Below are 17,973 nucleotides of genomic sequence, written 5' to 3'. Positions count from 1 at the left end.
AATTTTGAGAGTTTTATTCATTATTACAATGAAAAATGAAACTAAATACTTTGAAGTTTGTTTGTTTGTTTGTTTCTGAATTTCGCGCAAAGCTACACGAGGGCTATCTGCGCTAGCCGTCCCTAATTTAGCAGTGTAAGACTAAAAGGAAGGCGGCTAGTCATCACCGCCCACCGCCAACTCTTGGGCTATTATTTACCAACAAATAGTGGGATTGACCGTCACATTATAACTCCCTCACATCTGAAAGAGCGAGCATGTTTTGTGCGACCGGGATTAGAATCCGCAACCCTCGGATTACATAATATATTACAAATATATACATAAAGACAAAATTCATCACAATTAATCGTACATAATAGTGCACAACTATCCTACCATTACTACGAAGTATGGACCTAAGCCTCAAAGAATATACAATAATTCTATACGCCACTGAGTAAACAACGTGGGCTTCGTTTGGTTCTGCAGTTTGCTAAGCCTGCATTTTCTACTTTAAATCTTTGTGAATGATAGGCTACTCCAGTAAAAAAAACAAACACCAGTTCTTTGTTCTGATGTCTCGAACAACATATGGCAAACTATATGAAATCCCAATAGTCTACAAATTTCAGGGCTTTTTTGTCCAAATCTTTGGGGAGCCATTAAAAATGTCTAACTCGAAGGACTCCTACCAGATACACACGTAAGACTATTTCTTAAATGGCAACCTAGCTTACATAAAGATAGGATTGTCTAAGTAATAAGAGCAACAATAGATAGTCAACAATAAACAGTCTTTAAACCCAATTAAATTTTTCTGGTAATAAAACCGAAAAACGAATAGCCTAATCCCTACAATGTTGTACTAATCCGTGTATGTTCACAGAATTTTGTTATTTATTACTTGTACAGCTAGTTTCGTTTGTGTAGAATATGATATGACATTACAAAAGAAAAAAAAAAAAACATTATAGGAAACTTCAAGAAGTTTAAACAGTCAAGAATTCTACACATGACATCCGGTTGCTCTTGGGATTGGCCTGGTGCCAATCACGTGCGGCGAGAACTTGTAGGTGACAGCGATATTGTTCATTTATTTATCTTTAGAATTAAGTCAACAGATTCCCTCTGGAGGACACTCGTTGAATTCGGATTTAACACGTTCATTATTTTTCTGTTTTATTTGTCTGTACATTACCTAATTTTTTAGTGTATTTTCAAACGGCAACGACGTAAATTTTGTTAATTCCTTGAGAAACAAAAAGGAAAAAAACTTAAATAAACGAAAAAAATATATAATAAATGATATTACATTGCCAAAAGTAATAGCCGATACTTGTCGTTTAAGTCTCTCAAATGTGAAGAAATAAAAGAAAAGAGATAAATTATCTATAGTGGCAAAGCAGTTAACAAAAGTGTCACCAGGGGCATTTCTGTATCGGCAATATTTATCGGCGAACACCGGAATGCTTTTAACAGAAGTAAAGCTGAGAATGTTGAGGATATTTCTCAACTCTTCGAAAATAGTCAATATTTGTAAACTAAAAAATAAAACTAGTAGTTACTGTATTTTTAACTACTGGCAGTTTGAACTCAGGGTGATGAATGATATCAAGTATACCGATGAACAACATTTTTGCTACAATAAAATAATATTTCAAGGCTATTTTTAATTTTCTGAGAAGGTTATTGGTACTAAAGTGAAAAGTACAAAGAGAATGAACTCCTCGATGTCACACAAAATACAAGTCAACAATGCTCAGTTTAAGAGTCTATAAAATATGATAAAATGTGTGTGATTCATAGCTTAACAAGAAAGAAACATTCGAGTTACGGTAAAACTGTAAAAAATGTTATTGTTCAAACTAGAAGTGATGCAATGAAGTAAAGCATAGATTGAACGACCTTAGTAAACGTAACAGTCATGCTTATAGCATTTTTTTAAATATTTCATCTTAGTGCAAGACTAACTGCTTGTTTAAACTCCGAGTGACATGGTTAACATTTTTATAGTGAGGGCGCTCGATTCGCAAGCTTAAGGCTGTGGGTTCGAATCCCTGCCACATGAAACATGCTACTTTTCAGTCTTGAAAGCGTTATAGTATCACGGCCAATTCTATTATTTGTTGGTAAAAGAGTAGCCCAAAAGTTGACGGCGAGTGGTGATAACTAGTTACCTTCCCTCTAGTCTTACACTACTAACTTGAGACTGCTAGCACAGATAGTTCTCGTGTAGTCTTGAGTAAAATTCAAAACAAAACTAGTAGTAAAGAAACAAAAGTTTATTTTATCACTTAATTGTTTAGAAGAATTACGAAAAAATAAACAACTTTTATTTTTGATTCTGGTCATAAGACTTGCATATTTAAACAGTTAAAATGTACAGAAAGTTTAGTAGAGATAAAAGCTTTCAATTCGAGATTTGAATATCGAGATTAAGAAATGAACAGTTCTCCAAATTTAAAGGCGGGGTCTTATCTAAAAGAATGCGAGACATTATGGACTGACACAAACGTTTTTATTCAATGAGCGATTCATGTGAAAATACAATACCTCATATAGTTAAACAAACTTTACTGTTCAATGAAAGTTTCATGTGAAGTTATCAGATCGTAGTGAATTAGTGAGTTATGTGAAATAACAGGGTCAGCCTAAAAAGATATGCAATGTTATATACAGCTGAACAAAGTTTATTGTTTTATGCTTAACGATGAGTAACTAATGAAACGTAAAGTTTGTTTTTCTAACAGTAACTATTACGCTGAGAACAAACAAGTATTCATATACGTATGGGTAAATAGTCTTATTCTGCTAATTATTAGAAATAATTTAAAAAGTATTAACTTTTGTCTGGGATTGGCTTTTTTCTTTTACCTCTGTAAACCAAGGTGACGCCCTCTTTCTATGTTGTAAAACAGTTACCAACACATTTCCTAAACAAAAAGAAAGGAAAATAAAGATTTAAGAAAATGTTGCGCGAATGGGAATGGTCTGGTTACGGTTAGTGTCAGACCTGATCTCAACTGACAAGCCGTACAAATCTCTACCACTAAATGAATTTTTCTAAAACGGGAAGGGAAAGCAATGTGTTGTTTTTTTTATATTTTGTGTGCGTGCGTCCCGGATACTGACTTCATGAATACGCAGTCGAACACCCAATTCTGCTCTAACGTATGAAATAATTTTCAGTGTTTCTTGTTTCAGCAGTACAAGTAATTCTTACTGTAAATAAAATATACAACCAATTGTTTATATATATATATATATAAAAAACAACACGTTGATGAAAAATAAGGTCATACAAAATGTGAAAGAAGTAAATTACAAAACATCGACTAGTGTACGGTGTGAAAGATGCTTATAGACAAAATTTGTTATGGCTGTATTGATAGTTCTGTATAGTAATATATGTATAGTTACTTGTACATAGTATATGACAGGGTATAAACATTTTGTTATATGTGAAACCTCGAATAAAAACATAAAACCGACAAAAAGTTTCAAAGCCAAGAACATATTATCTCTCATTTTTCATGTAGCTGAATGTAGTTGGATGGTATGTCCTGTACAGTTTTTATAGAAATAAAATCAATGACATTCAAACATTAGAAGTAATATGATAGAACCTCAGATAGTTACGTTACTTTTTTACATCACTTATTTTTGTCAGATTTATTTTTTCTTATTTAATTTAAAGAGAAAATACTATGTTATTGGAAAACGTTTTCCTTCGTACGTTAATACAGAACATAAGTTAGTGAAAACAAAGAAAACACTACATTCTTCCATACTTTTTAATTTGATGGAAATAAAATAAACGTTATTAGTCTAATAAAACATCGTTTTTTTAAATATACAAAATTCTCTCCTCAGTGTTTCGTTGGTAAATCTTTCGGATTTTAGCGTTATCGAGTAGCGATGTCTGTGGTGAGAACAGCACAAATAACTTACGTTGTTAAAAAATAAACAAATAAAATTAATATGTAATTCATATACAGAACAATCGTGTCTGTGCCCTCTAGTGACAGTATCTGGATATTTCAAACAATCTTTTATTTCCTGGGCAGTGAGTGGCAGCGTATCGGATCAGGGATTTGAGAGTCTCAGTTTCAAGACGTAGTGCTACGAAGGACGTTTCGCACTTTTAGGTGTAGGTACATTAATAACAGTGACGGTGAGTCCCGCAATTTGTTAAGAATATTAATTTCAAACGGCGGGTGCTGTCGACTTGTTTTCCTTCTGATTCGCAGTTCAAAAGTTGTGGTTGAGAATGACCGAATAAACAGTCCATTGTGAACAGAAGATAAATTAAAGAAATAATCAAATCGACCATTGTCATTTACTTGTATAAAAACAAGCGAACTTTTGTAACATTAATATCACATTCGTGTAGCAATTTTTTCTTGTATGCGGCTGATTTCAATTTGCAAAACACAAAGTGGCCACGTAGTTCAACAAACATTTCCTAACTTGTTGAGTCACTTAGTTATTTTTAACTCTTTTCTCCCAGTTCTACATCGCAAACAAACATGGAAACATTCTGTAAAATATTACATTCACGATACACATGTTTCGGAACATCGCCATTGTAAGTTGGATATACGTAGGAAGGTATTACCTTGAAGAACTATGTGGTCCTTTGTATTTTAGACGTTCTTTTAAAAGTCTTGTTACTGGAGTTTACACTGATATTCAAATTAAGTATGAAGGGTGCATATGAATCGTCCAGTCTTTCAAAAACAAGAATCATATATTAAAGCATACACAACCATAAGTTTTTAATACTTTACGTTCTTTTGTAGAAATTTCTATTCATTTTTAAGTGTTTACAAAAAGTTTTACTTTATATTTTTACGTTTTTTCAAGTACAAACTGATTGATCGTGGCGTACAGCTGCGCATACTCACTGAAACTTCTATTAAGTACGTTTTACCTTACCAGAAAGAATACTTAAGTTGTGTGTCCCTCAGCCTCTGGACTTATGACACTAAAAATTTAGTTTCTATACTCGAGGTGGGCACAGCGGAAATAGACCATTGTGTACCTTTGCGCTTAACAAATACAAAACTACTTAAGCTGTGCAAAATAGGCTAACAGAGAATACTTAGGTGTGTTTTTCATACAAAACGGTCTGTAGTTTTTGTTATTTCTCTTTCATAACTTTTATTATGACTTAATTTTAGCAACAACTGTTGTGTTGTTATAATATATACGTAATACAACGACAATTTTATTTGCTGCACATTGTTTCATATGTTAAAAACTTTCATTTTATTCGTGTGGTTAACAGTTTAACTATGAAAGTAAACTGTGATACTCGTAGTTAAAGAAAATTTATATCTAAGATACGAGCAAAATTCATTGGTAGCCATAAAAGCATAACTATTTCATCAATTAAAAGAACAGCCAGTTTACCATCCACTTGAGATATCGAATATATATTAATGATTTCACGGTTAATAAATTTCAACAGCCAACTCTTGTAGAAAGATGAAAAATGACGCACTGCATTAATTCATATTGTTCTAGAAAATTCGTGTGTTTGTTTTTGAATTTCGCGCAAAGCTACACGAGGGCTATCTGCGCTAACCGTCCCTAATATAGCAGTGCAAGACTAAAGGGAAGGCAGGTAGTCATCACCACCCACCGCCAACTCTTGGGCTATTATTTACCAACAAATTAATACTTAGTCGATTCAGCTCATTTGATACTACAGAATTTATTGTACCATGTACAACAATAAACAAGAGTGATTTCAAAATAAAACAAAAGAAATGAAAAACTATTCTGTAAACACTGCTGAATAGGTAGTCTCGTATTATTTTGCAGAAGTTTGTTTTTCACGACACTGCAGATTAAACTAGCATGATATTTTTTTCTTGCATGAGATAGAACTTGCCAATTTCATTATTGTTTACAATAACTTTATAATTTTGTCACGTTGAGGTTTCCGAAAAGAAAAGAAAAATCAGTTAGTACTGCTTACATAGCCCCGTACATACTATAAGGAATTAGGTTTATTCAGCTTACATTTTCCTTTAAACAACGTTCGTATCTAAAACTAGAAAAAACAGAGTATTCATTGAAGCAATGATGTTAATAAATTGAAATTGTTGAATATAACACAATATTTCCTCTTTAAGCAAGGTAAAGAAAGAATTTACAAGATTAGTTGTTGGTAAAGAAAAACAACTTTGTTAGAATTACATTGCATATTAATTATAAGAGTTATTCTTTGAAAAATATTCAACTTTTTAATGCACAAGTCTTAAAATGGTGTAACAAACTCGTCACAGATTCTATATAAAGACACGATGAGCGATTGATGCTAAGATATCATTGTCGCTTTGTTAAACTTCTCGTTCTTTAGCGAAGTATTTATTTTCCTTTGTTTCATAGCATCTATACAAAGATATTTTCATGATCATTATTACTGTATTTCTTGTTTCTGAACAGCATCTGATCATTGTGCCAAGTGTATGTTTAATTACCACATGTTAAATGTCGAGTTGCAGTGTGTTTTGAGTGTAATTTTCCTCATAATTAATTTGCGTGCAAATTTTTTTAACTTATAGGTCAGTAATTGAACCCATGATTTTAATATGATGCATGTAAGAAAACTATCTTCCTAGTGCCAAAATGTTGACTAAACTAACAACATGACTACCTGAAATACACAAGTTAAATAATTATCGTAATTAGACTTAAATATCTATAAGAAAGTAAGGTCCAACACGAAATATGCAAATAACTCACACCATATTGTCTTTTATTTTTCATTTTTATCTTACTAAAAATTGTTTAGTCAGACTTCATAATTATTTAGTCATCACCTCCTCCGCCAACTCTTGGTCTACTCTTTCATCAACGAATAGCGGGATTGACCGTATCATTATAGCACCCCATTAACACATTAAATGATCACGTAAGTGTCATTCTTTTACGTTTCAGTTTTGTAAAAGATTATAAATTCTGTTACACTGTTGAGCGTTTTTTTTGTCTCAAGCTGTATGTAATGTCAAATGATTTAGCACATGCAATTACACTTCTAAGTAGATATTATAAAATTAGCGTGAAAAAATACTTAAGTTGAGAAGCTATCAAATCTTAACGGACGATCGACTATATAAATATTTTTTATTGACATGTAAAAATAAATTAAACCATTGAATTTATCGTATAGGTATTTCCAAATCTAGGCCCAACATGGCCAAGCGTGTTTAGGCGTGCGACTCGTAATCTGAGGGTCGCGGGTTCGCATCCCCGACGCGCCAAACATGCTCGCCCTCTCAGCCGTGGGGGCGTTACATTGTTACCGTCAATCACACTATTCGTTGGTAAAAGAGTAGCCCAAGAGTTGGCGGTGGGTGGTGATAACTAGCTGCCTTCCCTCTAGTCTTATACTGCTAAATTAGGGACGGCTAGCACAGATAGCCCTCGAGTAGCTTTGTGCGAAATTCAAAAACAAACAATTTCCAAATCTACCGAGCTGTACTGTAAAGCTATGTATCCCATAAATGGTGAATTCACACGAGTCATAGTAACCTGTTAAATGATGTTCCGAATATTACATTGCTGAATCACTTAAGCTTTGCTTCTTCTTTATGGGTATTAGGGTATGTTGATAATTATATACCCAGGAGGGTCAAGTGCAAAAAGACCTCTTCCTCCAATCACTGAAGCATAAATTTCTGAACGTTAGTTTTGAATTTCGCGCAAAGCTACACGCGGACTACCCACGCTAATCGTCCCTAATTTAGCTGTGTAAGGCTAGAAGGAAGGCAGCTAGTTATCTTCCACTCCCCCAACGCTTAGGCTACTCTTTTATCAACGAATAGTGGGAATGACTGTCACATATAAGGTCTGTATGGCTAAAAACATGAGCAAGTTTGGTTGGGCGGGGATTCAATCTTGCGATCCTCAGATTACGAGCTGAGAGTCCTAACTACCTGGCCATGCCAAGCCATTCCAGAAGGTTACTTTTTACAATGATGCTATGACGAGGTATAGCGTTAATAAGATGGAATGTGACTACGAGATCTGTTTTCACGACGAATCAAACTTTAGTTTACTGCCTGTAGTCATGGGCTGAGACAGGACATAAATACTGAAATGTCTTTCTTCACCGATGTTTGAAAGATTTAATTGAGAAAAACCGATTCATTATTTGCTATGTTGGAAGCAATAAAATCCATGTCTGGGGATGAAGGTAAATCCTCTTAAAATTAATAGTTGTGGAATAGTCTATGTAATGAAACATATTCTAATCCATTTCCTTGTGTGTCTTAGTAAGACACGTTGCAGAAAGGAGAAAGATTGTTTTAACTTAAGATTATCTAACTGGACTTTAGAATGAGCTATGCTATGGCGTTCTTTGTTATTATTTGGTTTGGAAGTAAAATTCAGCGTCGCCGGGTGTGTTGTTCTATATCACATATGTTGTTATTTACAGGGATCTCAAAACTACGTATATAAAATTAGAATTACGGTTGTGTACAACAAAAATATACGTTAGAAATCCTGGAAATTACCTAAGATTTTAATTTAATGTTTTCGATATACCTTACAACAAATGTGGTTTAATAAATTTCATAATAATTTATTAACATTTGTAAAACAGCTAATAATAATTCCAGGCCTTCAATTAAACCAACCTATGTTTTTTCATAGAAAAAAACACCCATAAAATACGTCTTTTAATGAGATTCCAAGCACGTTTCATGATCTAAGGGTGGAATTCTAATAAGCAGTAGTGGTTATCTGTGAGGGCAGCCTTGCCAGGTAGGGCGAGAAATCCCGCTGTTTATCAGGCAGGTCCTAACGGGCAATTCTCACAGCTGACAGGTCGGTCTTATCAAATCTGTCGTCTTTGCTAGCTTGTCAAGCGCTATCTGTGATATCGAAGACGACAACGATCCTAACATCGTAATCGGCACACAGAAAGAGAAATAATGGGATAAAATCCTTACCAGGACTTACGTGTTGAGCCACTAATTGCTAATAGTGTGTCATGTACAATGTGGTGCTACTTGTTCTTCTCTATTCAAATCAACTCTTCTAGACTTTAAAAATTAGAGTCTGTGTTCTGCAAGTTAAATCATTCACACTTATCTCTTGTTAATTATAAATATTTAACGTTTACTCTATATCAACATACTTGTATAATAGTAATGAATAAAGTTGGCTTAGACTAAATCGTAGAGTGCCAATAAAAACTGATTTGTAAGTTGCTTAATTCTGCAAAACAGTGAAGATATAAGTTTACATTTCCATAATGTTATCCAAGCGAGAAGGTAAACCATAAGATGCTATTTGTTTGCATTTCAATAATGTTATCCAAGGGAGAAGGTAAACCATAAGATGTTATTTGTTTACATTTCAATAATGTTATCCAAGGGAGAAGATAAACCATAAGATGCTATTTGTTTACATTTCAATAATGTTATCCAAGGGAGAAGGTAAACCATAAGATGCTATTTGTTTGCATTTCAATAATGTTATCCAAGGGATAAGGTAAACCATAAGATGCTATTTGTTTTTATTTAAACATTACTCTTATCCTAGGAGAAAGTGAGGCAAATATGTAATTTGTTTACATATGAAAAATACTTTTTATCTAAGGAGAAAGTGACGAACAAGATGTAACTTGTTTACAATTCAACAGTGTTGTTATAGCGTAGGAATTGAAAAAAGATACATTGATATATATATAACAAAATTTGTTCTCGTTGAAACCAACAGTAGTTTATTTCAATAACTGAAAATTATCTACACAGAAGATAATCTCTACAGGAGATGTTTTTTCTTGTACCACAGAATCATAAATTGTTTTGTAGCTTACCAATACGTAAACAAAAATGATATTTCTCCAGCCACAACTGCCAGTGTAATGTTGGATGTACAATACTTATTGTGCTCATAATTTACTGAATATGACAACGTATAAGACACTTAGTGCTAATTTTGCTTCGCCTACATATTTTTAATATCCATCCATAAACTTACTTGCAACTTCCAGCGTTGCATTACGACTTCTTGCTTCCCCTAAATGATTTCGTGCAACACACCAGTAGGTCCCAGTGTCCTGGTCCCTCTTGCCGTGGAGGACGTGAAGAAAAAAGAGTGCCACGCCATTAGCGAGCACAATCCGATTTGAAGTCCCTTCTACCAGTTTTCCATTGTGATACCATTCAATTACCGGAGTCGGTACACCGTCTGCCTTACAGTTGAGTTTTGCAGGCTGTTGTTTTTTAACCAGCAAGTCTCTGGGATGTTCGGTGATTCTTGGAGCTCTTGACTGAGCTGTATAACAAAGAAATCCAATAGTCAAACATTTATGTCTCGAAAAAAGTAAAACCTCTAATGCGTTGAGTTATGAATAACCTCATTTTTTTAAGTTAATTGTTTTATGGTCGTCAAATAAAACTGTTTCTGTTAAACTGAATCAAACTCCTGAAATGTAAGAAAGGAACGAGATTTTATAATTTATACCATAATGATATAGAACCTGTGGGGACTACAGTTAATTTATTACTTTGTAGGGAGGTGAAAGCTACACAAAATATCATTGTCTTCGTTTATGAACAATCATTAACTATTATGCACAGTATAAACAGCAATTTCGTAGAACAATTTTCAGAAACATACGAGTTAGCAATGTGTAGGGTGGTGATACACGACACTGTGGATACAAATATTGCTTAACCACGATTAGTGGTAACAAAGGACTTAGCAATAGGGTAGCGACATGAGACCCTGGAAATACTAACTCTGTGAGTACACACACACACACACACACACACACACACACACATATATATATATATCGCTCAGTAACATCTGAAGGCGCATGCAACCGTGAGCATATATTTGATTAGCAACATCTGGTGGTGAAACATAATTCTGTGGGTGTGTATATACATATATTGTTTATTAACATCTGGTAGTGGCACACAACTCTGATAATATACATTTGCTTAGCAACATTTTGTTGTGTTACGTAATTTTTGCTTAGCAACATCTGGGGATGACACATAACTCTGCGAATATAGGCACTTAGCAAAGTGTTTTGCTACCACACAGTTTCAATGATGTGGACTTTTACGTTGACAAAATTTTACGAAACACATTATTGAAATTAAAATCGTTCATTAAAAAGAAAAAGAAACACATTTGCTGTCGCAGTTCCTAACTTACTGCATCAGAAAACAAGGTCAGTGATTTGAAGTTTTTAATAATGGTAACGTTTAAATATATTTTGTATTCAGACACATTTAAAACAGTTGTAACATACTTAAATTATAAGTAAAAAAACGGTTTCAATGTCTGTTGTGGACATAGAAGACATAGCCCATTGTTTAGTTTTGTGTTTAACAATAAACAAGCAAACGAAACCCAAAACTAGGTACAAATATCCGGATGCTTAAGGTCTCTAGACAATGCATGTGTCGCCTAATATTCTTTAATAACCATATTTCCAACAGCCTGGTATGACCAGCTGGTTAAAGCACTCGACTCGTAATCTGAGGGTCGTGGGTTCGAATCCTCGACAAACCAAACATGCTCGCTCTTTCAGCCTTGGGGGCGTTATGGTGTGACTGTTAATCCCAATATTCGTTGATAAAAGAGTAGCCCAAGAGTTGGCGGTGGGTGGTGATGACTAGCTGCCTTCCCTCTAGTCTTACACTGCTAAATTTGGAACGGCTAGTGCAGTTAGCCCTCATGTAGCTTTGCGCGAAATTCCAAAAACAAAACAAATATATTTCCACATGGCTATCACCTTGAGGACACTATTAGCACTCAGCGTCGCCACCCGGTTAGTCTAGAAAGAATGGTTTCCTATACTCAATCATAATATGAAATAAGGCAGATGCACGATATGGACAAATTTTTAAATAGCATTATTTTTATGCCCCTTTTTACAATATAAGTAAGGAGCAAACACGTCATTGGATTAATAAATATGCCATAAACTACAAAATACGTTTTTTTATTTGCATAATTATATTAAAGGCGTAAATAGATTGCTTTAATAATGTACATTTTTCTGGAAAAAACAAGAGTCTTTGAGATTTGGCGTGTTTGAAATGAAATGAATGAAACTGTATTCGGTTGGAAATCCCTAATGGATACTTTATCTAAGAACCACGTTTTCAAAACGCAACGGCTTCATATAATCAGAACACAGATAAGCCAGGTGAACGAAACACCCGCAATCCTCTCTCCCTCTCTCCTGAATTGTTCAACCCTCCCAAGATAGGAAAAAGTGGGTAGGGAGTGAATATAATAGAATATATTATGCAAATATAAAGGGTAATAAAACATGTATGGACGTATTTCCAACAATGCATGGGGCATTTGGTGATGGAAAACGATGCTGTAGGAGAAGGGGACTATATAATACCCCTTGAAACTCTGAAAAGGTTCACATTCCTATTAAGACGAGTTTGCACACGTGCAAGAAAAGCGGGAATTTAAGGTTTAACATGTGAAAAGCAGCAAAGCAAGTTCAAGGTTCACGACCTTTACTGCCAGTCTGGTATTTTCACATTAAATAATATGGAAATTCAAGTCCTGCACACATATTAAGCTAACAAAAAAAAGTATCATACTATTTTGAAAATAAAGCAAAATTCACAAAAATTACTTGCGTCAAAATAACATGAAAAGCCTCGAAGTTCTACACCTAGAGAACAGCAACCTTTAAATAGGATATTAACAACGCCCACCGCCCTTTCGTGAAGACCTCTGGCTTTCCATACCATGTCGAATGGAGCGTTAGCATCATGCATTTTTCGACTAGAAAAGCCTAGAACTCCCTTTTGTTTTCTGTCTATTTAGTATGCAGGAGGATAAGCTTAAAACTGGCTAAACAGAGAATGACTTAACTGGTGAAGTCACCGGTTACGTTGCGCACACACCAAAAGCTAGGTCTACTTTATCATTGAATTGACTGTAATTCAATATCGCATTATGAAACATGTTATACACTATAGCTGCAGCGAATAATTAGTTTTGGATTTGACTACATTCATAAAACGTTATGATAATCTGACAAGAATTTTTTAAATGCGACTGCATAAAATCAATTTTTTTTCACCATGATGTATCTAAAGTACCACGATTTCAAATTATAATACGGGTATTCGAAAAGTTTGGAACCATATATGCTTTGTAGCTTTTCTTACTTTTGGATACGTCACTGATTTTGGTGATGTCAAAGTATGAGAAGGTCGGGTTAATCCAAAGTTGTTTAGAATTACAAGGTTTTTGTTTGTTTGTTTTGAATTTCACGGAGACGAATTACAAGAATAGCATGTGGAACATATTCTATAAAATTCATTGAAGCACCTATTATTCCAGACTTTTGGACACCACGTAGAATTGTTACTTTTTCAAAAAGTTACTTGGAGTTGCATAGAAAGCCATGTCAAACACTCCATCAAGCTTGTATATAAAGATCTATATATATATATATATGCTGTATGTACTTTCGCAGGATCTCTAAAATTGTTCTGTTTTAAGAGTAAATTAAACCAAAATTACGAGTAACAAATATTTTTATTTATTGCTTTTGAAGTTCATATGTCATTATGTTTAGTAGCCTACAGAGTGTATAATTCTTCTCGTGATTCATGTCATCCGCATGTTTTACTTACGTCACGGAATTACAAATTGCAATGGTCCTCTTGCTGGGAGATAAACCCTACAAATTGATTAGTACAGATTGTATAAAACAACAACAAAAATCTGACGAAAGTTAAAAAACAAATAAAATACTGAGGTAAACTTTGAGGTAAAGAGGAATTTCAAGACCTTGTAATCTACAGAAATATCACAAAGGTTATTATATTAAAGCTGAAACGTTGCTGGGTTGTCTGTTTGTTTCAAAATTTACCACAAAGCTACAAAAGTACAAAAAGGCTATCTGAGCGTAGCCCTTCTTAATTTTGAAATTATACATTACTGAAAAGACATAGCTAACAGCACCTACCATCAATTACTTGGCAACTCTTTCTTGATTGAAAAGTAGGACATGACCTTCAATTTTATAATGCACTCACGGCCCCAGAGTATGAAGCGCACTTTTGTGTTACCGAGTCAAGAGCCATAAATCTTAGGATTCGTAATCTAGGCACGCTAAATCTAGGGTCATGTCCGACCCCTGTATAAATGAAACAATGAACAAGTGTTGACTAGTTAAGTTGGTACCAAATTATATATTCCCCGAAATCATCAGTCAGTAATTGTTTCATTCTATTTCTCCTTCTGTATTAATTTTTACTACAATTAGATTAATTATCACTGTCACGTAGGATATTTAGCCTACATCTCAGTGCCTACATATAAATCCTAAAGTTTTAACATTGAAGATTTTGATCTAATTTTAAACGTTAATAATATATCAATAAGGCTTAGAAATTCTTAAATTGTTTATTTTTCAAAATAAAACATATCATCATACGATCATACCAACAAACTTATAAAGTATGCACTTGCCTAACTGCAGCATAATCTTTGCCTTGAATTCTGGCAGCTCTTTTGTAAATTAGGACTAAATGAATTAGTGAATTTTTATTCTACTACAAAAAATTTTCTTCTTCAAGATTCTGCTGCCTCAACGACACTGAAGCTCTCTTCATCTGTGTTTGAATGAAATCTTACGCCATGTGTTCATCGCAGCAAAGTTCTGCTGCGATGTATACACGAATGGTAACGGTCTCCACAACTGGAGAACATTAATAAGATTTTTGACTGGCTTTCAAGGCAGCATTGAAGTTGTTTCATAATATGCGATGCACTTTCAGCTAATTATAGCAAAGAAATCATGCTAGGGGTAGAATAAATATTTTTCCCCCATACAGTAGGTTACTTTTGATGAAAGTCGAATATTCCATTTTCAATTATACAAATCGTATCAAACATTTGGAATTGCTTAAGTTTAGCATATAATGATCCATTAGTTGATCCCGCGTTTTACACGTTAAAAAATTCGCAGTAGTTTGGTTGTAGTTAAGCATAAAGCTACGCAGCCTGCTATCTTTGCTCTGTCCGCCACGAGTATCGAAACCCAGTTTCTACGGTTGTAAGTCTGCAGACATACCGATATGCCACTGGGAGACTTGCAATAATTAAATGGTTAAGAACACTAACCACTATATTTAGCATAAATATTTTAAATACAGTAGGTCTAAATGGTAAGGTTAAGTCAAATATTGTTTTTTGTTTGTTTGTTTGTTTAGGTTTAACTTTTAATGAAACAAATTCAGTAATCTTTATTTCGATCAGAAAAAACGTTCCTGCCAGAGCCTGGGTAATACCTACTGTAAGTAAAAACACTTATTTATTTTCAGAATTTCTTATTATGTCTAGCCAGCTTGCATTATATACTTCTCTATAATTCTATGTATATATTCCGCTAATATCTTTTGCATGAAGACTTGGAGCAACTAAACAAAAAATACTTTAAGCTGTCCAAACTAAGACAATACTCGCAAACATTATGGGAGCAGAGTTAAAACACATTCTTTTGAGATATTAGAAATAAAACTATGTTTTAAAAAGCAACTCACATTACTTTGTGTCCTGAAGTTACACCTTGCTTGCTTTCCTCAGTCTGATTATTTATCTCTTTAGCTATGGTTCTACAAATCTAAATGATACGACACTGTGATTTACGAAAAAGTATTCTTAACATGATAAGTATAAATTGTTATTATTATTTATGTTTTAAAGGACTGGTTCTCCATTTTATGAATATCAATCAATTGTTTCAATGATAAAGTGTTGCCTCGAAGGATCGTGTACAGCCCTAATGTGGGTGTGTTTATATAATATATATAGAAATTTATATTTTAGTACTGAGTAACAATGTCCTTATAACAACAAAATTTCGCAACTGAACAGAATCTACTTTAGACTATATTTAACTATGGTATAGCAACTAAACAGTCACAGAATTTGTGAAAAACATAATACAATCAAGCAGAAAATGAATCACAACAGCTAGAGTGCTCTGTATCAATCGCATAAGATTACAAAGGTTCTTTATGTATCAGGCTACAATATTCTTACACAAGAAAGTTTTGTCTTGTCAGATAAGCTTGTCTGTTTAGCCGTTTGAGGCCTCAACTCAGTCTTGTTAACCATACTTACCACCTACTGTAGGTGGTCTCTTGACAGTCATGTCTAAAGGGACCGCGGAAATTTGATTGAAACCCACAAATATAGCGTGAAATAATCTTATGTGTACAGCTGTTCTCCTAACATGTATGACTGAACATGTTGAGCTTTAATACTTATTAGTGTAATAATCCTATCTAAAACTTAACACTATCTCTTTGATAAACTTGACATAAACAATACTGGATAACCTAGTAACGTGGAGAAACGCAAAGGTCATAACTTAAGTACTTATAAACTGGACAAAGGTTGTGCCGATGCGAAACAGAGGTGATGAGATCTCTAACATGTTCCTTCCTAAAATACCGGGCATTTTGCAAAGATCCTACTGCAAAATTATAATATGTGTACTCCAATTTCTTAATGTTTATATCTAGAACTATGTAATAAAAAATTAGAAATATTTACTGAGCTAAGACAAGTAAACACGTGAAAACAAGATCAGCAACTTTGGCTTTGTTTAATTGATTTCAAGGGTGGTTGAAGGCGTCATCTTCAGGAAATCACATTCAAACGGTAGGTACGTTACATCCGCAGCACAGCATGTTTTCAGTCTTGGTCAAAGGTCATTTTTTTTTAAAAAAACTTCTTCCTTGAAAACCTTTTGGGTTAGGTTTATTCTCCTACCTAATATTAAACCAGCGGAGTATACACGTCAGCTTAATTTGTTCTGTTTATCTAGGTTACATGAGACTGAATTCGATTCCTCCTTTGTTGATAGTAAGACATTTCTAATAGGCCCTTCCAAATCCTGCCCGCTGTCAAGACAGACATTTATAATTCAGTTTTTTTTTTATTATACTGTATATGTAGTCCTCTTACACTAATGTTTTTTTCCCTTCAAATTTAACATCTAATTTTTATAATTATATTAGGTCGTCCAGGAATAAATGTCGAATTTCTCACGATGATATTTAGAAGCTGAATATCGAGTTGGTTTAATCTAACGTTTATCGCTTACAAGGTGTCTTAATTATCTACGGTTTCAACTATACTCAGGGTAAATTTTGCAACCCCTAAGGCAGCAGAGACAAAAAGAACTTTCGTCTGATTTTCCTCTACGATTTCAAACTTGGACGAAAAGCGACCGAAATTACACGGAACATCAACCAGACATTCGGCCATGTATCTGTTACTGAATTTACAAGTTTCAACATAGATATGAAAGTCTTGAAGACCAAGTGGAAGGAATCCATCTTTAGATGAAAACGCATTAAAAGAAGCAATTGAAACAGACCCTCACACAACAGTACATGAACTTGCAGAAAAGCTGAGCACGAGCAAATCAAGCATTGCCAACCACCTGAGTGCGATTAGAAAGACGAAAAAAAGTTTGATAAATGGGTTCTGCATGAGCTGACTGAAGATCAACAAAATCGGCGTTATGTGACCTGTCAAGGATGACGCTCCAAAAATTGAACAAATTGGGAATTGAGGTTCTACCTCATCTATCTTATTCCCCAGACCTTTCCCCTGGAGATTTTAATTTTTTTGAAGCACTTTGGCAACTATTTGAATACTAAACGCTGTCAAAACCAGATAGCTGCAGAAGAAGCTTTTTTTAATTTACCATACAAACTCTTATTTCTAAAGCAGTGGCATAAACATCATTGTCACACTTTCGCAAAAGTGTGTTGAAGCAAATAATGCTTATTTTGATTAAAGCATGTTTTACAACACTGGTTTATACTTTTCCAAGCTTCACAGTTCGGAAACGACGTTTATTTCTGGACAACCTAATAACTTCTGTTGTCTTCGAAATAACGCTGAAGAAACATAGCGATTTATAAAGTTCCAGTGAAATTCTTA

General features: G+C 34.1%; 1 protein-coding gene across 20 annotated transcripts in view; it reads right to left on the bottom strand.

The window, feature by feature from the left end:
- LOC143236124 (roundabout homolog 1-like) overlaps positions 1–17,973 on the bottom strand; it is a 230,007-nt gene that overhangs the window by 112,284 nt on the left and 99,750 nt on the right. For all 20 annotated transcript variants that reach the window (XM_076474403.1, XM_076474396.1, XM_076474402.1 and 17 more), the window contains exon 2: positions 9,988–10,284. In XM_076474403.1, the coding sequence (XP_076330518.1) occupies positions 9,988–10,284 (297 nt within the window). The remainder of the gene's footprint in view (positions 1–9,987; positions 10,285–17,973) is intronic.

The sequence above is a fragment of the Tachypleus tridentatus genome, chromosome 13 (assembly GCF_004210375.1).
Source record: "Tachypleus tridentatus isolate NWPU-2018 chromosome 13, ASM421037v1, whole genome shotgun sequence".
NCBI classification, from domain to species: Eukaryota; Metazoa; Arthropoda; class Merostomata; order Xiphosura; family Limulidae; genus Tachypleus; species Tachypleus tridentatus.
Note: the sequence above shows the minus strand (reverse complement) of the source record. Positions and strands in the feature narration are given on the sequence as shown.